Source organism: Lonchura striata, chromosome 1 (genome assembly GCF_050655825.1).
Source record: "Lonchura striata isolate lonStrDom1 chromosome 1, ASM5065582v1, whole genome shotgun sequence".
NCBI lineage: Eukaryota > Metazoa > Chordata > Aves > Passeriformes > Estrildidae > Lonchura > Lonchura striata.
Window position 1 is genome coordinate 108,634,852 of NC_140703.1, and position 24,939 is coordinate 108,659,790.

A 24,939-nucleotide genomic window follows, 5' to 3' on the forward strand; every position below is an offset into this window, starting at 1 on the left:
CTAATTGCTTCTGATAATGATGGCATATCTCAATATTAATAAAGCAGCAGAGCAAAGCTGACAAAGAAATCCATGTCTGTCACATAACTTTAAACAGAAAATTTTAACATTAAAAAAGGAATTTTTAAATCCATTAAAGAATCTATATCATAAGTATTTACCAAACACTGCTCAGACCATGCACAGTCAGTAGGATTCTAGGGGGAGATAGCACCAATGAGCCAAGAGAGATAGCCATTATCAGTATTAGAAATCACAAAATAAGCAAAAGCTTACACTACATTTTGGAAAGAGAAAAGTCAGAACACTGCAAAATCTACATCCTGGACTGATTTTCAACAAGTATTTTAAAATGTTGTTTAGTAATTTATACGGGCTTAACTGGAAAATACTTTTGTAAATTATTTATATGTGGCACCTTCCAGTAGAAAAAATTGAAAGTTTTTATATACTAACAGTAGAATATGTAAATCCAGCCATTTCTTGGATTGATCTTATAATTTTGCACAGTTAAAAGACATACAGACATTATGCATGTCATACTTCAGTAAATATCTATTTGATACTTCAGAAAATTAAACTCTTGTACACAGTCCTATATCCTTGTAGTTATAATGTACATTTGTGACACACTCTATTAAATTTGTCAAACCAGTATCATAAACTCAGCCATGCAGAAGGAAATACCCAAAAGAATAAAAGGAATTTCAAATTATTTTTTCCTCAAAATTGAATTTCACAATCATGTTTCTTGGACAGTGATAAGCTATAGAGGTGAAATAGTGACAATAGTGGCAGAACTAGTATCACAAAATTTGCTGGAAGTCAGCCTACTTCAGAACAGATTTTGGTCAATACCAACTTATTTAATGGCGGATTTATTAAGACTAAAGAAGTGCCACAATCATAGATAGCATTTATGCTGCCCAAGTGCATGAAGCTTTAGGGCTGTCTTGATATGTATGTGTAACTACTGAGTGATCACCAAGAACCAATTAATGATAAAGTTCAGACATGTTAGAATACAGACTACTGATACCTGAATTGCCTAGACCATTTTGGAATTGACTGCCAATTTGTGATGCTAACTTTCCAGATATTTATGCCAGCTACATATGTTAGATAATTTCAATAAAATTGAGGAAATAAAGTAAAAAATAATATTGAAGTACCACATCTGTAATGAATGCCATCAGCTTCAAAGAGCAAAGTCCTAAACCCTAAACTTTTACACCTTCCAGAAATGTTAAAGAGTGTTACTTAATAATTTTCATCTTTAATCTACATTTATAGAGATACAACCATGTATAATAACAATTATGTCACTTAGGCTGATTTTTTTTACTTCAGGAAAAAAAAATTGTTTCTTTAAATGATGTGAACAAAACTGTTGGCCATACAGCAGTTCTGAAAGTTAATTAAATACAGAATAGAAAATTCAAATAGAAAATTTAGTACTCACACTGCACATCGACATATTCGCTTCTTTCCCTACCTTTGTGTGTATAGTCAGATGAATCCATGAAAAACAACAAAAAACAGCAACAAAAAAACCCCAAACAACAACAAAAAAAGCCAAATAAAAAAAGACCCTGACCAAACCAAAACAAACCCTCCATCCATGAGAGATGTTGACATTCTGAATTGTAGACAAGAGATGAACCTTATTATTTAATGCAATAATAATGCCAAGTAATTTTTGACATCAAAATCCACAGCATATAATTTATTTACTAATAAATCATAATATATTATAGCAGAGAAAATAATATGGTAATTAGCTGCCCTGTTTTTCAAATAACTGGGTAATTATAAAGAAGGAAATATTATAGCTGCATAATGCTCACTTTGGTCTGAAAGCAGAGACCACTGGATCCTATGTTGTACATGATTTTTTAACCAAAGGCTTGGTCTTGTTTCATCTCAAGCATTCTGTGAGCAGTGAGAAAAGTCTGTGGTATGGCTAAGGCCACATTTGTATAACTATATAATTTAAAGACAAATTTCTAACCCTGCTTTACTCCATGTTGCACCAAGAGTTTTCACTCCTATGTGACAAGGGAAAGACATCAAGTTTCACTTTTAAACTTGAAAATGTAATTTAGATCACTTCAATAAAGTTTATAACATATAATGAAAAGTGGCTGAGAAAAATCTTGTCTGCATAGTTCTGTAACCCACATTATGTAAATTTTTTAACTTAATTGTACAGCTAAAATACTACAGCTTTGCAGTAATAAGAGTGAATACTGTACAGAATTGACAAGAAAACATGAGGGAAAAAAATATGTTTTAGGAAAACTCAAAATTACACAGTAAACTTGTCCACTTATACAAAAAAAGGCTATGGATTGTCTTCACTTAAATTACTGCAGCACTGCATGCATTCATTTTAGACAGAAAGGTAAAGTGCATTGTAAAATGCATCTATACAGTTAGCTCTTGAGCTATATCAAAGACAATATCCATCTTCAGTTGATATTGTCCCATCTTTCCCATACCCTTATCTTAAATCAGATAGAAATTAAAGGATTTTAGGTACACTTAAACTACTTGGAATACATTTTCCAGTAGGAATTTCCAGGTTGATCGATACTGAAAAATAGGTGTAAACATTCAACTGTGATTCTGTTCCCATAGCACCTTATTCATCCTCATCCTGCTTTTTCAGACCACAGTCAAAAAATTCTATAGTCTTTAGCGATGCTGTGTAAAGCTATTTGTTTAAAAAAGGAGCCACTGCCAATGTCAGAAAAGTTAAATGGTGTCACAGTATCACCTCTGGCCCATTCTTAACAGACCCAAAGTGCACAGGTGAATTGGATACTAATCCATCACTGTGCAGTTCTGCCCTGTAGGTGTTTTCCTGTTTTTTCTAATGTCTTGTCTCTCTTTTATTTCTCTCTCTCTCTCTCTCCACTCATTCTAGCAATAATGAAGAATTAGTTTGCCCCTTCTTCTTGCCAACCATTACTTGTTTATTTGACCCAAGAAACATTTAAGCAAGGATAAGAGAAGAAAATCACTTCATCCCAGCATCAGTGTTTGTGAAAACAATGGAAAACAACTGAAAACAATGATAGCACATCACCATTGAAGTGTCCATGTCATTTTAATGGAAACAGATAATCAGGACATTGAGTCCTGTGTTTATCTAACAGTGAAATATTTATTCAAATTAATGTTTAAAAGATATTTTAGAAAATATATTTATATATACAAATATTATAATGGTAATAAGAGATAATAAAATTTTATTAAATCTGCTAAATAGAGCTCCACATGGAAATATTAACTGAAGATTGCAATATGCTCTTAAAGACTGAAAATAAGCAAAGTCTTGGATTTTAAATATAAATTTGATCAGTCCTTAATCTGGTTCCAGGAGTTGATCACATACTCTCTCACCTGAAATTATTATCCAGTTAGGAGACAGGCATTTTGAATTTCTGAATGCTTTAAATGATCTTAAAGAGAATAATTACTTTTATTTGGAAAAATGAAGTACTAAGGGTCCTGGTATATTTTTATCCATGTTGCATTATCCATGTTGCAGGTAACTATCAAACTTCTCAGACTAAACCACTTACCTTATAAAAATAAATACAAGTTTTGTATAACTATATTCTTTATTCATCCTTGATCATAACATAGTCTAATTGGTATGAAAAAGACAGTTTCTCCTGTTGTTTATCATTTGATCAATTCTGTATGGCCGAAATCCAAGCCCAATTATTTCAGGAGTAAAATGATCATAAATTTCAATAGAATGTTTGTGTGTGTCACCAAGAAAATTACTGAAACTGGTAAGCCTATTTTTTTTTTTTTTGCTTGTATGTACAATAGTAGACACATAATTTTGACAGATTGCAAGAGGTTCTCTTGTCCTAAAGATACTCTGTCTTACGATTTCCAGCATACACAGCTCAGCCAAGAGAGGAAAGTTGAAAAACCACCATGTATAATAGCAGAGAGCGTGTTGAGCATCTTGATACAATATGGTAATAGGACATGCATGAAATAAGAATTTGCAGTGTAGGCTCTATGCCTGTCTTCATCTAATAATGTTTTCTAATGATAAAGGCCTTCAGCCCTCTACACCCAGAGTAATTTCAACCAGCTCAGGAAAATCTAAGCTGAGCCATGACGCAAATACACTCATAGACTGCTGAAATTATAACACTGGGAAAAAAATTATAGAAAACAGACATAAGGATAGTTTAATTAAACTTAATCAACATATTGAGAACTGATTTTGACTATAATTGAAGGAAACATATTGAGAACTGATTTTGACCTATAATTGAAGGAAACAATCTAAATCTACATTTTCTGTTGATAAATTTTTTCACCACCTTGGAAGTGTAGCTAAGCTGTTTCAGAAAAATTGTATAACTGAAGATTCATGTTTAGTCTCTATGAGGGGGATATGACAACTTTTCTGAAGATACTGTGTGAGTGCCAAGGCTTAATGATATCTGATTCTGCAAAGGTGCTTTAAAAATAATTGTCCCCTAACCTCTCTAATATTATTTTTTACTGATTTTTTTTAATGCATGCAGTTTTAATATTCAAAAATTGCATACTGTTTTGGATTAAACTGTAAAGGCTTGTTTTTTTGAAGAGTATCTCAAATGATCATGGATTTCAGTGGGATTATGATTAACCAATCATAATTTTAAAATATAATAGAGAAATATTTCACTCCTTTTTATAAGTTATTTAGATTTCACCACTGGTGTTACTACAACTGATTTCCTGCCCACTATTTATTCTGACACATATGAATAAAAACAACGTGTGAGAGAAAAAAACTTGTAAGACAAAAAAACTCCGCAATTTTTTTTTCTGCTCAATGTGATTTTATGTTGTGTGCAGTTGCATTTATATATTCATGTATCATATTTAATCTGTAAATGCAATAAACCCAACTTTTTCCTTATAGAATTTTGCATATTAGTTGCTGACAATTTTCACATAGAGGACCACTCTATCAAACTGATTAATATCTCAAAAATATTATTAAACAGAATACGCATGTTTGAGGTGATATAAATATAATATACTCTATTCTCAAAAGTGGTGACAGGAAATTCCTTTTTCCAAATATACACCTATATATTTGTCAAATAGCGTTTGGATATTTACTGCTATGTATTGGTAAGACACTAAGGGTTTAACAAGGATCCACCATTCTAGAAAGAATAAATCCTCCTAAGTCATGGTTCCTATATCCTTCTGCCCAACAAATACTGGGGAAAAGTAAAATCCAGGAGAGCATGATAATCTAATTTCACACTTTGATATCAAAAATATATTAGCTCCAACAAATGTAAGAAATGAAAATCTGTCATTAAGCAACATAATTAAAGGTTTTCTTCAGTGCAGTCTTGCTATGTTTATTCAATGAAGTGTAATGAATTGCAAGATACACAGTAAAACTAAACCCTTACTGATTTATAACAACTTTCAGTTGTTAAATAACTATTATGGAATACATAATAAATTATAAATAAATGCAGCATTTTTCTATTTCTTTTGCTGTAAAGAAAAAATCAATTTTGTATTTTTATTTTATGGCTTTATTCAGCTGTTGGTTAACATAGAAAATCTTTGTGGAAGTTATTTTTGATGGTATATGCATGTGTTCAAGTGAATAATTTGAATTTTTCTTTTTTTTTTTTTTTTTTTTTTTGTATTTTAAAGTCTTGCACAAACAATTAATGCATCCTCACAACATCCCTGTGAGGTAGGTACTTAAACTGTTTAATAAAAAGGAAAAAAAAAACTTGAGAAGCTCCCTCCGTTTCACTAATTCAGCAAAGTCAAAACAGTAACAATAACAAGGTTGTTGCACTTCTTACTCTGATTTGGGTCATGAAGGTGATGTACTGCCTCTCTCATGTCTCAGTAGCTTCTGTATAAATTCTAAAATATTTCATATGAATATCAGCTTAGTCATTGTCAACAGAGCAATATATTTTTCATGTGAAATGGGAAGGATACTGTAATTGTCCTGTGTACATGTAAATTTCATTGAATGACCTTATTCCCTAGACAAATAGTAAGAAATAGACTTCTTGCATGAAATATTTAATATTTAAAATGTAACCTTTCAAGGTTATAAATACAGTATATAATTATATATTTTAAGAATAAAAACATATGTAATGGTTACATTAATTTAAAAAGTTGGTGAGTGTATTCATATAAGCAATTCAAAAAACATGCTGATACACATCTACCTTACATATTTGAAAGAAAAAATATACTAAAATAAAGTTTATTGATCAGCTAGTAAAATTTTATAATGGATATATTCATCCCCTCTCATGGAAGGTGGTGGGTGACATAAAAAGCACAGTGACAGCAGAATGTTTTTATATAAATTGCATGCACAATCTGATTTCTTACTTGATTATCAAAGGAACAAATATATTCATTAAAAAAAGCCAGCTCATTTACAAGACAAAGTGACTCTCGCTGTAGCTCCATGTCAATATAAACAATTTGCGACTGATTACATCCATCAAGTTTAATATAAACCATAGTAATCTGAATAGTGTAATCAGATGGAACAAGATTTAATAACATACAAACCAAAGTTAATGTTTCTCGGATTGCTTCCATTAACTGCATAACTATCCAAAGTGTTAGTTTTACATATACATTATGTAACTTAGTATTAGAAAAGTTAAAAATACACAATATAGTACATTATATAGAGGAGTGTATTCATCAAAAGTTTATACATATTGCTGGTTTTTAGAAATTTTTTCCTTTTTAAAACATAGTTTACCATATATCAATTAAAAAATAACACTTCACATGTTTAAATTGTCATTATCTGATCAGTATGTTCCCTCTGCAATCTAGGTGCATTTAAAAATAAATAAACAATATTGTATTTTGATGAAACACCCTTTTACCACTAGCACTTTAAGATTACAGAGAGCACATAAAGCAACAACTTCCTTAAAAGCAAATCTTATCTTTCTTCATATAAAATCAAAAACCCAGAAGACAATGTGCAGAGTAGTAGGAATGGCAAGAAAACTCATTTAAGTGCAAAAGCAACCTCTGGTAAACTTCTAAATGGGTAACACTCAATACATATCTTGTTTGTAAAGCTGGAATACTGACAGTTTATTTCCCTTTTATTTACTCAGTTATTGCAGCATATATAAACCAGTAAGAATAATTGTATTTTATATACAACTCAACAAATTCAGAAGACATGAAGATGGTTTGCAAAATTATGTTTTCATCCTGTCAAATTTAAAGTTTCATTTTCTTACAAAAACCTGTGAAAGTTCAAGCAGAACTTTGAGGAAGAGGATATGTATCTATAAAGTCATAAAAAAATTTCCAATCACTTCCTAAAGTGAGTATAACATATCATGGAGAAATAAAAAAAACAATTAAAATTGGCATGGGATGGGTAGTTTGGAAAAGACAACTTTTGTGTTTTTCATGTTCAGTGAAGAAAATAGATGCATGGCAAACTAACATTTTTAAACTGAGAAATGTTATGGAAAAATAATGAGGCAACAGAAATAAACACAAACTTTTCATTGCTGAGTTTTTTGTAAGTGACTGATTTAACTTGAGGGCAATTTTCAGACCCAAGCAGATCACTATTGTATCAGAGCACATAAAGCTTCCCCCAGTTGCACACAACAGGGCTTTTCTTATTAATATCTGAAGAGTTGACACTGACCCTGATGCTCTCATTGTTAGTAGGATGCTGTTAGTAGTAGCAGTTGCAAACATATGGGTTTGCCAGTAACAACTCACAATTTGTGCATAGTTGAGTCTTCCAAACTGAGCAAATTTGCTCTCAAAATCTTGCCAGCGCTTGCTGAGCTGTATCAGGGTTGGCTCCACTGCTTTTGCAGCCCCATCCTTAGACAGGCGTTCAGCCTGCCTGTGCACCGCATTCAGATCTTCCTTCTTCTTCTCCAACTCTCCACCAATCTCCTAGTGAGCAAAACCAATACAGGGCCCAGGACAGTTAGCTAACTAGATCAATCAACTTAAAATTAGCAAAATACTTCCGTCAGAAAATCCATTTCCATTTTATTGTCACAAGTAAAATTTACAGCTTATTTTCATATTATTCGTATCTTATTTTACATTTAAACAAAACAAGAATAACTAAAATTGAAGAACCTTCTTGGAGATGGGCTGTAGAGATCCTAAGAGCTACTACACTCTGAAACTGTTAGCAGAAGCCAACAGTTCCCATGTTCAGATTCTTGCTAGTACATTGGGATGGGCAATTGGAGAAATTACTTTCTCAGTAAGGGTCAGCATATTCAGGACAAATCGTGTTTAAACAGCTTAAAAATATAATATTAGGCTCTTTAATATACTAGTTAACTCCTATTTTACTCCGTGGGAAACTCAACAGAGAATGAAGCAAAGAAAGACGATGTAAAATAAACCAGGAAAACCTTTGACAGTATGTAAATAAATCTATAGAGGTTGACAGTGACATATGAATATGTTCTGATGAAAATGAATGTGCTAACATGAGATAGAGGTCATCCATATATTGGTAAGTCATTTGTTCATCTGGAACAAAGATACATAAAATCAATTACAATTTTTACTAGAAAACATTTGATGCTTCTTAATACATTGCACACTTTCTGTATTATTGGCAAAACTTTATATTTAGTGTGTTTCAAGTTATTTATATATCATTCTGTATAGGAAACAAATACAAAATATAGTACAACAAAGAAATGCCACTTTAAACACAGATAATTAGGTCTTGCTTTACTATAAATAGAAATAAAGAATTGAACATATAATTTTCTGTAGCTATAAAATAGGATTGTTTGTTGCATTTGCTGTCTGTTCTACTGATAAACTATCACTCAAAAAGATCTATCATTGCCAACCCAAAACAACATTACCTTTAGCTTCTGCTCATCTTTGTGGTCTGGCAGACCGGCTAACTTTTTCTCAATGTCATCCAGCCATGTCATTAGGTCATCAGCCTGCCTCTTGTACTGATACCATTGATGAGAAATCTCTAAAGCCTTTTTTCTTCTTTGAGCTCTCAAGTCCTGTTCACAGTGCAGACATTATTAGAATATGAATTAAAGGCTTATAAAACATGAATGGGCATGTGTACACACGGAAGGGGAAAAAAGTGTACAAGGCTACTAATTTTTTAATTAAAAGTTGTTATTTAAAGCAAGCATATGAGTAAATGGACATATTTGCATCAGTTTAACAATTATATTTTGTTTGTTTAAAAGGAGGTTACCTATTTCAGTGTTGTTCACATGTTGAGTAAACCACTGAAACTGTCACCAATGTTCAGAGAAGTTAAGACTCTTACATAAATGTCAATATTTTGTATAAAACACTTCTGCTCAGAATACTTACTGGACAGATGGAAACACAGCCCACTTAGTATCTAGCCAAAAGTGGGACTTCTGTATTTTGTGGAGTCCTGTGAATTTCTAGCCTGCATGAAAACTCTGTAGCTATTCAAATGAAAATCACTGCAATGCAGAAATATTTTCAAGACAGGTTTCCTTCATCTAAATTAAATACCACATACATAACAAATGTCTTGTGTTTATAACTCTGCTTCATAAAGAATTAAAACTTATCTTTAGCAAGAAGGTATAAAATTTTTGGTTTTTTCCCTTAGAAATAGTATTAAATATACATTTGCCTTAACTGCTTAAATTCACTCATGCAAAATACAGAAATTATTTTAATTTCTTTAATTTCTTATTAGGAAATAAAATTTTAAAATACTGTTATATTTCATATAAAAATACACAGATTAATTTGCCTCAACCATTCCTGAATTTTTTTCACCAGAGTGAATGCCTTAACTGAGTCACCCAAAGGAAAATCTATTACTATACCATAAAAAACTGCCAGGGAGGATCTCGTCAATAGCACAGTGCAATAAACAGTGTTCTTGTTTCTCCAACATAAAAATTATGAATTGCTTCCATTTAGCTTGGAACAGTCAAAGACACACATAATAGATTTCAAGCTTCTTTTAAACGTGGACAAAACAACAGTATATCCTAGCTATCCTTCCGAATTCACACAGACTTGTAAAATTGTAAGAATTAGAATGAAGCCCACAGGAAAGAGCATGCATAAATATAAGTAACAATAAAATGTAAACATGTAATGTTCCCCAAACCAAAGATAATTTAATCAAAATTATCCAAAGGAAGATTCTACTTGCTGACAACATAAGAATTCTCCTGCAGTAGCAAGAGCCTTTAGCTCCAGGTAGGTGACCAAGGTGACTCTCTAATAGTAAGATTCTATCTTTCATCACTTTTATTTGCCATAGAAAGATGACAATTTTATCCAATTGTATCTGTCAGCTGGTCCACATGGCATGGGAACACACCATGTGCATTTCTAGGAACAATATCACACGGTTTTACCTCCCAGAGTGTGTCAATTCAGAATGTTCATATGCAACTTTGGGTTTCAGCCTCTCAGCTGCTTTGAGTATTGGTACTACAACCTATCCTATTCTACAGAGCCTGGAGCCACTCTTCTAACAAGAATGTAGTGTGTAAGTATTTTACTGAAGGAGAAACAACTTATTCATGGCCAGAAGTGTGTTAGTCATCTGAGAATATAAATTTGTGGGACCTAAGGTCTTGATTGCTGTTGAATAAATATATAACACACATAATATGTTAAAAAAGGAATTATCAAAGAAATCGCTGTTGTTCAATTGGCAGTCACACTGTTGTAATGCTGAGAATAAGACAATACTTCTCAAGCGGAAGGTTGTAAAATGCCTTTTTCAAGGCATCAAGAGAACTGTATAAGAAAATACATCTATAACCAAATAGTTTCAAATTACTCATATCTAAATAGTAATGATGATTCATTTAGCAAAAAGATGCCCTGAAATGAATTAAAAAATGGGTTTTATAGCATGTGCTTATAACTGTAGCTCCTATACCTTGAGGGCATTATGTTTAGTCCGCAACAGCTGCTGTTTTGTCTTTATCTCCTCACGTTTTTTCTCATCTGTGACTCCCTTTTGAAGCCTGTCGCCCCTTTGCAGCAATTCTTTCACTGTGCTCTCATCCTCTTCACTCTGATGTGAAAAAATAACCAATAGAATGTGCATTTTAATCTAATCATTACTTAAGTACTAGTAGATACAGTCTTAATCTAATCATTACTTAAGTACTAGTAGATACAGTCTATGCTAAAATAATCACGTAACAGCTACTTGTAGTTGTATACTGATGATCAAGTAACTTTTACTTGCTTTCTACAAAATATGTAGAGAGATAAATGAAAGACAGCATCTGCAAATCTACAGATTTTTTGTATTGGATCTCATGCAGCATAAAAACAGAGGCAAAACCTTGAAATACTTTACTTTCAAATGAAAATAATAGATATATGCAAAATATTCTAAATCATTGTCAGAAGAGATTGAAACTGCCAGTATGCTGGCAGACCATGCAATTACTGACCATTCTGTGTATCATCACATTGAAATTCTGACATGCTATCACCAAGCATTTTTTTTTTGTAGAAGCCACCTACAAACCTATGAATCTTTGAAACTGAATCTATGTCACAGCTTCTGTCAGTGTCTTGAACCACTCTAAGCATTTGATGCAAAGAAAGGGAAACAAATATGCTCTGGTAGTGGAAACTGCCCCATCCAACTTGATTGACTTTGAATTTAACTCCACATACACATGCTAAATTCTGCATGCAGCACGTAAAGCCTAAAGTTTTTTTCCTGAATAAAAGAAAAAACATGCTGTAAAGATTCCTTCCAACACTGATATGAAACAGACACCTTTGAAGAATTGCTTAAAAGTAAAATAATATTGAGTCTTTATATTGGTTGCAAACAAATATATATTTGATCTTGCTGAGGACTCGAGAGGGTTCTAAAGATGAATCTCCCTTTTTGCCCAGCCCAAAAATGTCATATCTCTCAAAATCGCTCTGGAGAATATACACCACAATCTCAATAGCAGCAAAGCACTGCAGTATTTTACTCCTCTTTTTCCTTTCCCCCCCTCAGCAAATATGAATAAATGGTTTTATGACTTGCAATGATAAAACATAAGTAATAAAGCTTACCACAGCCACAAAATCTATTTACATTAAATGCTATAAGCAGATTGGTTAAGAACAAATTGGTAAGTGGCATTTCTTTTCCTGAACCTTTATTTTTAGTGATGTATTCCTTCTCTATTGTGCCCATTTTGTTGCATCATTCTGACTTTTTCTGGCCTTTATACTACTACAGAGATTTTCATATTCATTCCTTGTGCTGTAATACTGCTGATAGTAGTACAGGACCCATGGATGACTTTCCTGGTTTGCTTAGTGTTTTCATAAGGGACAAGACATGCTTGTCTGATATACTAAAAATTAAGTTAGCACAAAAAAAATTACTGCTAATTTGGGACTTTTGATTTTATAATCTATTAGCATAGAAAAAATTTGCCCACAAAAGTTCCTTATGCAAATATGGGTTTCTGATTTTCACTCAGATTTTTTTCATCTCCCTCTTAATTTTTTTCAGACTTCCAATTCCACCAAATTACCATATCTTTATTGAAGTCCTCCTCTTTCAGATTCACTCCCTGCTGAATTTCAACCTCCAGTGGTTCAAGCATTTTTTGTATATCGAAGTCAAATTGCTCCAATTCCTTCAAAGGAATGAAGGGCTAAAATAGAGAAATATGAAGATTATTTATTTAAAGGACACATTTCATAGTTTTATTAGAAACAGAAATGAAAAGTGATATCTGTGCCACCCCATATTGATAAAACAATGGTAGAGTTTCCATCATGTTGAAAAATATTACACCATACTCAAAGCACCCAAAGATAAAAATAATGATACAAATTTATGTAGAATTAACATGTAAGTAAACCAATGAATTTTAAGGAGAGTGAAAATTAGAAAGGAAAAAATAAAATACATTCTCACATTTGTGTGTAAGAGCAAGTCCAAATAAATACTATTTTTCTAAAAAAGAGAAATATTTACTATACTTGGTTAAATCTGGTTTCTCAGAAATTATTCATACAGCATCAAGAAGTCCAGTCAGATGAAAAAAACCTATTATTAATAATTGAGAAAATTTTAATATTAATCTGGTTTAGTTTTTGAAAAATCAACAAAACTTCAGCTTCTGTTTCAAAAAGCCTCAACAAAAATTCAGGATGAAGAAAAAGTCAATCAAACAAAACAGTCTCAATTCCTCCAAAGTAAATCACAGTATAATTATGGTGATTTATTTTTGTATTCAATTTTGAACTCTCTAAGAGGTGCTACTTATTAAAAACAATGCACTGCCATTTGTTGGTCTGACACAAGTGCCTGTGAATAGTTTTATGTACAGTATATGGTCTATTTATTAATTGCATTGCAAATGACCACCAGAAATGTTTTCTTTCCTCAAAGCTTTAAATGCAACAAGAAGAAAGACCATCTCAGTGGTTCTTGCATAAAATTTAGATTTAAAGGTAATTAATGGTCTTTTTGATGGTCTAGGAACTCTTGGATGTGCATCTGTCTTTCCTTGCTCAAGACATAAATACATTATATTCTACCTAGTTATCTTTTACTCTTTCTTGTGGTATAATTATTATTATATGCAAAATTTGTAATGAAGACAGCAGCAATAAAAATTAACCAGTAAAAACACGAGAGAGTGGATGTCAAATGAAATCTGTTCTCAGATGCCCTGAAAGACTCTGGGTAAAAAAGCCTTAATTGTCTCTTGTTGATTATTTTAACAACAAAGATTTTGCACATTTACAAACATTAATGGAAATATAACAATGTACAATATTTATAGAGAATAATATTGTGTTCACAAATTTTCATTAAGAGGCTCAGAATTACACTTATCATGCACTTCAGCTGAGTTAGAAAAAATAGAAAACTACACAGTAATTTCTTCTCAAATTCTCTGAAGAATATTTTCTAAAGTACTTAAATGTCATTAAAAGACAAACCAACTAATAAAATTGGAATATAAAATGTACAGGCTCTGAAAAAGGCTAAAAAGAATAACAAATAAAAAAGTGGAAAGTAAAATGAATTCCAGCAATTGAATGATGTTCAGACTACTTGAAAATGGTAAGTCTCGTTTCAGTATTAACATTTTGTTAATTTTTGACATGACAATTATATACTACCATTCACTGACTTAATGGATCATTTCTTATTTACTTCCCTGTTGTAGTAATTATTGTTAGTATTTGAAAAAATATAGCTAATTTGAGGGCAGATGAGAAATTATTCAAAATAGGTTATGAGAGATTTTAATCCTTTTGAATTTATGTTTTAATCTTTCACAGAGTGAATAATTTTACATAAATATGGGGGGAAAAAGCAAAAACACTTAGGAAGCATATCACCCCATAATAATAATAATTTTCCAGCTCATTAAACCAAAATCTTAAGGAATGTACAATTGCCTACATTACAAAGGTAGACAAAATAAAGTACCCAGTTATTTGATCCTTTATACAAATGCATAAAGCAAGTCAGTAGAATAGTCAATAATTCAGACCAGTTTTTACCTCTCTATCTGATTCAATACTTATAATAGTTATTATCATTTTTGAATCATATTCTACTTCTGCATTTTCCAAGATCCTGGAAAATGTCCTCTAAATTCTAATTTACCATTATAATTTGTGTGCTATAGTAATTCCTCTCGTATTTTTGGGCACTTCTCTAAATCTTAGTGTGATTCTGCCAATTCCGCCCACCTTGCCTTCAGAAATGGAAGAAAACCAGAGAGAGAAGGCTGCAGGTGGAAGAAATCTGCAGGCTGTGTTCTGAAGACACTTCATCTTGATAAGAATCGTTTGTCCCTTCTTTGAGCGAGCCCACAACTTGCAATGCAAACACTGAACCCCCAATAAGTTATCTACAGGCAAACGCATTTTTTTTTTCCTAGGACAAGCAATAATTTCCCAGGATCCCACCAATGGCTGCATCAGCTCTGCAAATTTACAATAAAATGGAAGTGCAAAGTAAAACTGAGATGGAAATCCAGACTGCAGATTGCAGGTGTTCAGAGCAAAAACATCAGACAACGCAGTTTTTACAAAGATGTCCTCAGTCTACAGCTTGTGCATGTGTAAGGAGTAGGTAAGTAGCTGGAATGGCTGAAATACTACTGACGGCCATTAGGAAAAAAATTGTTACCTTTATTCAGAAGACATTATTTTGCTTCTGAAATGAAACCTAAATAAACCCAAATATCCACAGAGATACACTGGTTAGGCAGGATACTGAGCTCTGCACAGATCCCAACAACTCATGGAAACCATGTCTCTTGGCTAATGCTTTTTGCAAAGCTTATTTCCTGCTTTGCCATGGATCTCCATGCATTTATTTCCAGTGTTAGTACAGTGACCAGCAATAATAGCTTAGGATCAGGATCTGTGCATTCCCATTATCCTCTATACCAATCTTTATGGCTGCCTCATTTAATCTGCTGAATAGGTCTTCAGAATAAAGGCAGCAAAACACAATGGAGAAAGTAGGTGGGTTATGTCCTTCTTTATTCCAATTCAGAAGGCACAACTTGGCCAAAAATTACCTAATCCACAATGAATTCAGATTTAGCAGTCATGCTGGTTCTACAGATGAATAACTGAAGTAAAATTGACATAATCTCTACCTATCTATTTCTATCTCCAGCACTGGGGAATTCAGACTCATAGGAAAAGACTAAATGCACTTGAAGGAAAATTATCTCTCAAAACAAATCTATATGAAAAAAGGCTACTCATACTTTGCGAAGTTAGAGACTTACTAATTCTCAGATGTTCATTTTTCGTAAGTTAATTATGTAATCATTGTTACATTCAAATAAAGTCAGTGAATACTTCTAATTGTGAAACAGTGAAAAAATACCTTAATGCCAAAACCCCCAAATATTCACACTTAATAAAAAAATACATCCTTGGGCTCTACATTGTTTCCCTCTAAAAGAGTAGTTTTTTGAGGAATTATAGCCCACTATGCAGTTGCAATTGTGCACCTTACACAAACACCATTTTTAATGCATCTCCATATGGAAGCAAGTCCTCCTACCTTTACACTCTTAATTCTCTGTGAAATAGCTGCAAATCGCTGGTTGAGCTCTGAGAGTTTAGGCTCTACCACTTTCCTGCAGTGCTCCCCACGGTTTGCCATCAAGTCTCTGGCCTGGTCACGCACAGAGTCCACCTTGGGGTGAATGTCATTCAGCTCAGCCTTTAAGCGCTACAGTCCGTGAGCAAGAGACAGGGCTTGAAGTTAGTAATAAATGCAAAGAGAGAGAAAGAGAGAGAGAGAGAGAGAAAGTGTGCAAAGGAATAGGGAGCAAAACCACAAAGCAAATTCTGATAATTATGCATGAGTGTGTAAATCCAGTAGAAACACCTTAGATAACGTTCCCACTCATATCCCTCAAATTTATAGCGGGAATGTATCTACATGTCTGTTTTAGTATCTTCTGGCTGAAATTAATGGGGATCATTATTTCTAGGCAGATTCTTATCTGCAATAATATTGCAGCATATTTCAGGATGCACTAAATTATTTTATGTTCCTAAAGATAGGAAGAGCTGTTAATTCATGTATTATAGAACTAGATGTGTAATTGTTGCTTTCAATACTACTCAGGGCCATAGCTCAGGCAAGTAAAAAAGACCATAATAATAATAATTAAAAAAAAAAAAGTCCTAGCTTTTCTATAAATCTGTCACAAAATAAGAAAAATACAAACAAAAAAAACTAAACAAAAAAACCAAACCAAAAACAAACAATAAAAAAACCCAAAAATAAACAAAAAAAAAAAGCAAAAACAAAACAAAACAAAACAAACCACAAAAAAATAACAAAAAAAAAACCCACAAAAAAAAGAAGGTAAAAGCCTTTATCCTCTGCAATATAAATCTTAACAGTAGATCCCAGTACAGGCAGAGGCCAAAAATATAGATAGCAATGCATTTGGGAATCTGAAATACAATTGGGTATTAAGAATTACATTTTACTGTCTGCATGAACTACCTTTGTGCAATGCAGACATAAATATAATTATTGATAATTTTACTTTATATGTGATGGTGGAAAAATTGTTCATTCATCTACAAAAGCTAGTCTCATAATCCTGCTGAGATCAATGAGATATTGATTTATGTTCTGCCCTGGAATTTGTAAAGCTTTGCTGCAGCAAATGGCATCATTATGTCAGTGTCAGCAATGCAATTCTGATTTTGATTTGTAAACTCTTACTCAGATATTATGTAATGACCATGGAGTTCATTACAAAGTAAAATTTCACATTGACTTCAGAAGAAAAAGGAAAGTCCCTTAAGATAACAATTTGATGTTGTTCTTAAGGAAAGTATTTTAAATGAGATATTTTAACATACACATCCACATTACATGCTAGTTTTTCATCAGTTGGTCAAATGATGCATTGGCCAACTAAAACCTCAAGCTCAATACACCAACCCCTGATTGTACAGCTAGCTCACCATATAATGTTCTTGTCTGTGTTGATGATCTGGCCCCAGTGTTTGTAGAATTAAGACAATCATATGACAGAAATATTGTACATATTGGAAAAGTATCACAGAAAAACAGAAATACAATTAAAAATAAAGGGGACAGAAAAAAGAATTTTTTTTTTCAAACAAAACAAAATCTTGTGTTAAAGGTGTGTATTTTCCAGCAGACATATGTTTGATAAGCTGCTGTTTTAGTAACTAGGAAGTTCCCAAGAATTATAATAACCATCTGGTTTTATTTCTGCAAGGACTTAATTTTGGTAATACAGAGCAAATTTATTAAGTAATCTACAAGTTGCTAGAGGGTTTAGCACAGTAAAAAGAATTTTAATCCATTTGTGATACCTTTTGAAATATGCTAGTTTTGACACAGTCCTTTTTAGAATAAAAATAATGCTTTCCAGTAAATCACATTTTTTTTTACCTTAAGAATTTCCTCTTTTTGCTGGGGTTTTTGTTTGTCAGATTCATCCAACAGTATTTCAGCACGATACATCCAAGTAGTGACATTAGCTACATTCTGATCAAAAGCCTCCATGTGCTTTTGATATTCCTGTATGTGGAAAAGGTAAATACTGCATACAAAAAATGTAATCAGAACTGAAACAACAGCTGTAGTTATCCCAAGTGTGGCAAACATGCACACATTATGAAAACTTGTTTATTTTACACAGTAACTTCTTGTTTTGTGAAGGATAGAATCTGCTGTTTGTTTCCTTCACTTTGCATGTTAGATTTCTTTAAAAAGATATTTAGGAGAGAGAGAGAGAGAGAAGATTCCAAAGTGACAGGCAGGAGGATGAGAACATCACAGGAAGACGCAGGTGCTGGCAGCTCAGCGAGGTGCTGAGAGGAGCAGGAGCTGTTAGCCAGACCTACAGGAGCTGCAAAGGAGTTTCCCAAGAACAAGGTACAGAATTCATTTTGGAAAGCCAGTAAATTGACTGACACTCAGATGGCCACAAGGATGCACTTGCAAAATCACAAACACGGGGAGCTTTGCATCTAAACCTCTTATGGACATTTCATCTAACTTCTCGGCTTTGAGACTTTTTCATTTTAAAAGCTATTCTAGTTGATATTTTGATAAATCTTCATTTCTTTGATTCTTTGTCTTTTTGGGTGAGCTGACTAGAATGCGGCCTATGCATATCCCACACAATACATATGTAGACCACACACTCAAAATCAAAGGTATTACTTGTTCTTCTGGCACCCAAATGCACCTACTTTTATTTTACTCTGTTCTAAAATTGGAAACAACCCCTCAATTACCTCTCTTAGACCTTTTTATCATATGTTTTAGCAAATATTAACCACAGAATCCAAAGCCGGGAAAGGGAGGATGTACAGGAGTACATAACTATATCAACATGTAAACTCCATTATATGCTTATAATCAGTTCCAAAATAAATCTGCGTACCTACATGATTCTGAATGAAATTCTTAAATTTTCCAGATACTTTCACCTGGATGCTTTACTCAGCTGAGGAAGCCCTTTAGTGATGCTCTATATTTATTGTATATTATTGTATATTTATACACATATATAAATACAATAATATACATAAATAATATTTAATGTATAATACACATAAATAAATATAATAATATTTATTTGTAAAGCAGCCATACAGACTATAGTGGAGTTCCAACACATCAAGCCCTGAAAAGTCATGACAAAGGTCAACACATCCTTAAAAAACTTCTGTTTCTCTGGGGTAAAACTGCATTCTCACACTCTCAGGAACAGAAAAGGCACGCAATATTTCCAAGAGCATTCTGACAGCCCAGTTGTTAAGACTCTTTTGTAGTTAAGAGTTCAAACTGTCACCTCTTCATGACAGAACGAATCTGAAGGCAGAATAAAGTTATGGGACTGTCTGTAGTTTGAGACAGCTGCGGATGAGGCTCCTGAATCTGTATGAAATGTGTATTAGGGTTTTTACTGTCTACTACACTTTATCCAGTCCCCCTAAGGAATTATCCCCATCCTAACATGCCCTATAAAACACTGCAAAGGAGGATCATGAAGTTCTGAAAGACCAAATCATAATCCTTCAGCACATCATGTGTGCACTCTGAGAAGAGCTTACGATTTAGTTGCCTCTGAAACGAATTAAACTTATACACACCAGAACTACCCTGTAGGCCAAACCAACTTGCAAATGGAAACATATTTCCCAATTGTACTATTCCAAACAGAAATGCTAATGCAGCCAAAAGTAGCTGATATTGTTGGTATCAATACTAAGACTTTCTCAGCTTACTTAACTATTTTTTTCACTTGACTACTGAAGTAATCTCTGTCCTTGAAATTGCATTTGATTTATTAGGAAAAAAAAATCAAAAACAATGCAAGAACTTTTGAGACAGAAAGAATTGCAAACTGCTAACAATCAAGCTTCCACTCAGTAATCATAGATCTTTTCAAAGCATACACAATGTACTAAACAATAATCAATCTGATTGCCTGTGTACCTGTGTGTTCAATAAACACAATCCAAGGCACCAGAAAAAGCACTTCTTTAAGGCTGGGCATGTACACCTGGAAACCAACATTTCCTCTGTGTGAAGAAATGCATTGTCCTTACCAGTAAGAGATTGAACCACTCCTCAGCACGTGAAGTTACTGCTTTCCAGTTACTGTTCAGCAGGCTGAGTTTATCATCCACAAGGCTCTCCTTTCCTTTCATCACTGTTTTCAAATTCTCTCCTAAGTCACTGATGCTCTTAAGCTGGACCTGGCGTTTCTCAATCTCCTTCCGTGTTGCCTACATGAGCAGGACAAGTAATAAAATATCTGGGAATTAAAGATTATCCACACAAAGAACATCAAATGTTAAATCAGGCAGCAAGTTTATACTAGAACACACAATCTTGCTTCCTATAGGAAGGGAAGGCAGTCTGTGAAGAGCAGGAAATACAAAGCAAATTGTTTCTTTTGAGCTCTGATAAAATTGTATATATTCTTCGTCTTCTCACTATAGCTTAATTTAAAGAAAGTGCAAATTACCTTTCATTTCAGTGTTCAAAATATAATTTCAATACCTAATTATTAAAAATTAATCCACATTTTATAATATTTATATAGAGGTGTTTAAAGTTATTTTTCATATAATAAAATTAGATAACTATCAACTAGGACATAAAGCTTAAGTAATAAATGGAGCAATAATACACCATCACGATGACACCTTTAGACAGAAAACTCCATCAAAAATAGTCTAGTGAATGTTTTATTACTTTAATATTTGTCAATGCAATCTTTTTCAGAAGAAATCATGTTCTTTTTTTCTGTTAAACTTGTTTCCTAATTGTAGAAATGCATGTTTTCATTACATTCAGTTGGGATTTCATTCTGCAAACTAAAATACTAAAAATAAACTGTTGCCCATAGCATTTCTAAGCTTGAATGACTACAACACAAATGCAGTGCTACAAAGTCAGATTTCCAGCACCTATTCCCACTGTTATCTTACCTTACAGATCTGCTATGAAAGGTTACATAATTTACTCATTATTCATTTTTTAATATTCACTGCAACATGCAAGAAGTCTAACAAAAGGAACAAATCCCAACATACTTAGACATGTAAAAAAAGCAGGTGTTTAAATAGAAAACAGTGAGATGACACAGAGAAAAATGTGTCAGCACTCTTACAGCAGTCTTACTGAATACTCAAGGAAAGGCACAAGCTCCTTACACCTAATTTCATATATAACCAGTTTTATGAGAGAAATTTATCTGAGATCCTTGGCACCTGACAGCAATGATCCAGGCATATAAATCTCTGCTTATAAAACAAAACTGCAAGCAGAAATCAAGTGTTCCAAGACGAACACAAACAGAACTTAGTAGAAAAGGAAGAAGCACTGTTCTTCAGAGACACAGATGTCTCACAGAAACTTGAATACAATAAAAAAAAACCCCAAAACTCCAACCAAATGTCAAACACGATACTTCCATCTCAGAATGAATGCTATTATGCAGTAGAGCCCCACCTTTATGACCTCCACAGTATCACATCTCTCATGGTCACAGATCAGTATAATTTTGTTGATAATGTATTTATAGTGATAGTGGAATGTTCATTTTTCAATAAAGGCAGTAAGTATAAAATTATTATTTTTTGTAAAATAGAACTTAAATAGTACCTTCCACTTATTCAGTGTGTCACGCTTAAAGCAGCAGCTCACTTCCTATGCTTAACAGAATTCAGGATCTCATTTTGCAATGTTATTTCACAGAAAAGATCTTACACTTGTATTTAATGTAAGTATGAGAAATTTTCCCCATTCTATCAATTTTCTAAAATACATACAATATGTAATAGATCTAAGGCATGATTGATGCAAATTATTAACAATATACTATATAATTATAGAATTTGAAAAGGAGAGTTTAAAATTTCAGCAGATTCCTGTCAGATTAAAGGAAAAACATGCCCTCTTCTAGTACTGTTTTATCTGTTTCACAGCAGGTGCAAAGTGTCATCATGAAAAAAGAATAGCACAAAGGATATAATTTACCTTCAACTGAGGATGGAAAATTTTTGATCAGCTTTATTTCATTTTCTAAACTATTTTCTTTCATTTGGAAAAGACTCTCTGAAGTGTATTTACCATGGGTGGTGGTTTATTTTGCATATTACATTTATGAAAATGCCAATCTTGGGCTGCATTAATAAATGTTAATCCCAAGTAGTAAACAGATGGACCAAACAATTAAATGTCTATTAAACAAAATGTACCCAAAACCCAGATGTTAATTCCCTGTGTGTAAGAAGCTGGTTATTCCTTTCAAAGTAAAGAATTACTGTAGACTAAAGACTAGATGCACCTCTGAGCAATATGGATTTTAACTCCCTCATTTAATTGCAAGTAAGGGACAAGAAACAAGTAAATGTCCTTTATTGTCATAAAAAATATTGTGGCCTTTTAACATAACATTGAAGTGACAAAAGCATCTTCCTCAATACTTTAAATCTCCGATATTACAAGTCCTTATGCATAAAATACAGGAACCACAGAATACAACTGAAAATCTAGCAGGGTCTGTAAAGTCTGGGATTCCACAGTGCATTATCAGTTATGACTTCCTCTGTAGGTTAAGAAGCACATCAGGTAAACTAATTTCCTTTCACAACTTCCATGAGACCTTTTTGGTTTGTTTTTAATTTGGCATCTGTGCAGTATATTCCTAAGAATTTCCCATTTTTCTTTCCAGTGTTACTAGAAAGTGATAGTCTGCATATACTTTGTTCACTGCAATATAACAGATAGCACTGGTAAATTTTATGCAAGAAAAAAAAATCAAAGTATTACTATTAATTCAACAAGATTACATAAAACAAAGAAAAATATGTAATGATGCCAGGATTTAAATAACATAATTTCAGTAAAATTCAGAGTGTGGCTTTTAAATTCACCTAATTTTTAAAGAGCAAGTTCCACACAGCTTTGCTGGATTTAAGCTCCTTTCTGGTTCCCATAACATGAAATTGCATCCCAACTGTGCAGTTTATTTGAAAATATATAAGAAAGTTGTAGAATTTAAACTACACAATTAATGCAATTAGCTTTGCAAGAATGACATTTAAAACACTTATCACTTAAAAAAAACCCCAAACCCCCCAGGTCTCAAACACCACAACAATAATACGAAACATCAACAAATAAAGTGGTGAAACTCTTCCCAGAAGGACTAGGCAATTTATAAATTTTGATTTTGTGTGCTTATCAGGGTGAAACCATGTAACATAAATAAAATACAGAGATGTAGGAGTTGTGAAGAAGCTGTATTCCTGATATAATCATGGCATCTTGGGGAAACAAAAACATGTAAACAAAAGATTGAATTAACATCCTAACACCAAACATTCACTTACAGCTGCAAAAATTTATCAGCAATGTTGAACAACTCCAAACAGATTATATTCATTCTGCTGTTTATCATTATAGTAAAGCTATTACATTTACTTTTTTTTTTTCCTTAAGACTAGTATATTTATTTATAAAACAATATCTTATTCAAGTGTACTTGAATAGAAAAGCTCCATAAATACTTCCAGGAAAGATATCTCCATTACAATATGTATAAAAATGATACAGATTATATTAAGGATATATATTTAACACTTCTTTACATATGTCACTATTTGGGATCACATCTACTAGCAGATACAAGAGTTAAGATTATGTGAATCTCTTCCCTTTCAAATTTCAGTTATTCAGTTAGACAAAATTCTGAAGTGCCTCTTTGGAAGAAGCTGTACTTCCACTTTTCTGAAGTACCAGTTATAGCTATTTGGTAGAAAATACCACAGTGGAAATTCTCTGACCCAAAAAATTATATTGTGTTTCACTGACTGAAATTTTTCCTTTTGCTTTTTAAGGAATTGTTATTCTTACTCCTGGTCATAAGAAAAATGTTGGTAGCTTGCTTTAATCAAAACTGGGGGCTTACACCACCATGAAACTCCCAGGACTTGAACTTTTCCAAGAGAAATGGCATCTAGGTTCCTGGCATTCAGGAAATTAAAGCAATCACACAGATCCTGGTGCAATTCTGCATGCAGAGCATGTCTCAGGTGATTAGTTTCTAATCCCCTTCCCAGAAACATCAGAGTGGGGAGAGGGAGAACGTGAGCTTCCCTTGTGCCAGTTTCATTGATCAAAACTTCAGGAAAGGAGCTGCAGTACAAAATAAAAGTTCTGTATAAAAACCAACTTTGGGTAGGCTGAAATCTATGCTGCAGTGTGTAAAGTCATAGGGATGAGCTTTGCTGAGAATTTATAAGTGGTTTGTAGCTGCATAACATAATGTTTTACCTACTTTACATATGGATCCATAGGATGACAGGATGAATCATGTTAGAACAAATAATTGCAGTTCCCTGTGCAGATATTTACATTTTGAGTGGTGTTCACAGTCCTATCTCTGATCCCACTGTGCTGTGACATACTCTTTATCTTTCAGTTTACTAAAAAATACTTACATGGATTTTCACAAAACAGTTACAAATGTTTTGTTTTGGGTTTTTTTAGTTGATGGTTTTGGTTTACTGTGATGATTTTTGTACATCCCTCCCATCACCAAATACCAACTAAGAATTAATTATATTCAAAAACAGAAGTTACATAGAAATTTTGTGTGGTTTGTTTTATTTTGTTTTTATTATTATTTCATTATTTTGTTTGTTCGGTTTGTTTGGTGTTTCATTTTTTTTTATTTCTGAAGATGTGGTAAAAAGGTCTTCTGAGCTATATTTTATAATGAGAAAAGTAAAATGTAGCAGGATTAACTAATCATGTTTTTTTTCCAAACAAACCAGAACTGTAAGTTAATGCAGGGGATA

The 24,939-nt window shown here is 32.9% G+C and overlaps 1 protein-coding gene across 18 annotated transcripts in view; it reads right to left on the reverse strand.

Moving 5' to 3' along the window:
- Window positions 1-24,939, reverse strand: part of DMD (dystrophin) — a 1,148,985-nt gene that overhangs the window by 579,898 nt on the left and 544,148 nt on the right. For 15 of the 18 annotated variants that reach the window (XM_077781657.2, XM_021553010.4, XM_021553009.4 and 12 more), the window contains 7 exons: window positions 20,173-20,352; window positions 18,002-18,130; window positions 16,115-16,285; window positions 12,594-12,716; window positions 10,973-11,110; window positions 8,925-9,077; window positions 7,798-7,980 (listed from right to left, as the gene is read on the reverse strand). In XM_077781657.2, coding sequence (XP_077637783.2) covers window positions 7,798-7,980; window positions 8,925-9,077; window positions 10,973-11,110; window positions 12,594-12,716; window positions 16,115-16,285; window positions 18,002-18,130; window positions 20,173-20,352 — 1,077 coding nt within the window. The remainder of the gene's footprint in view (window positions 1-7,797; window positions 7,981-8,924; window positions 9,078-10,972; window positions 11,111-12,593; window positions 12,717-16,114; window positions 16,286-18,001; window positions 18,131-20,172; window positions 20,353-24,939) is intronic. The other 3 variants (XM_021553011.4, XM_021553013.4, XM_021553014.4) reach the window with 3 other exon arrangements.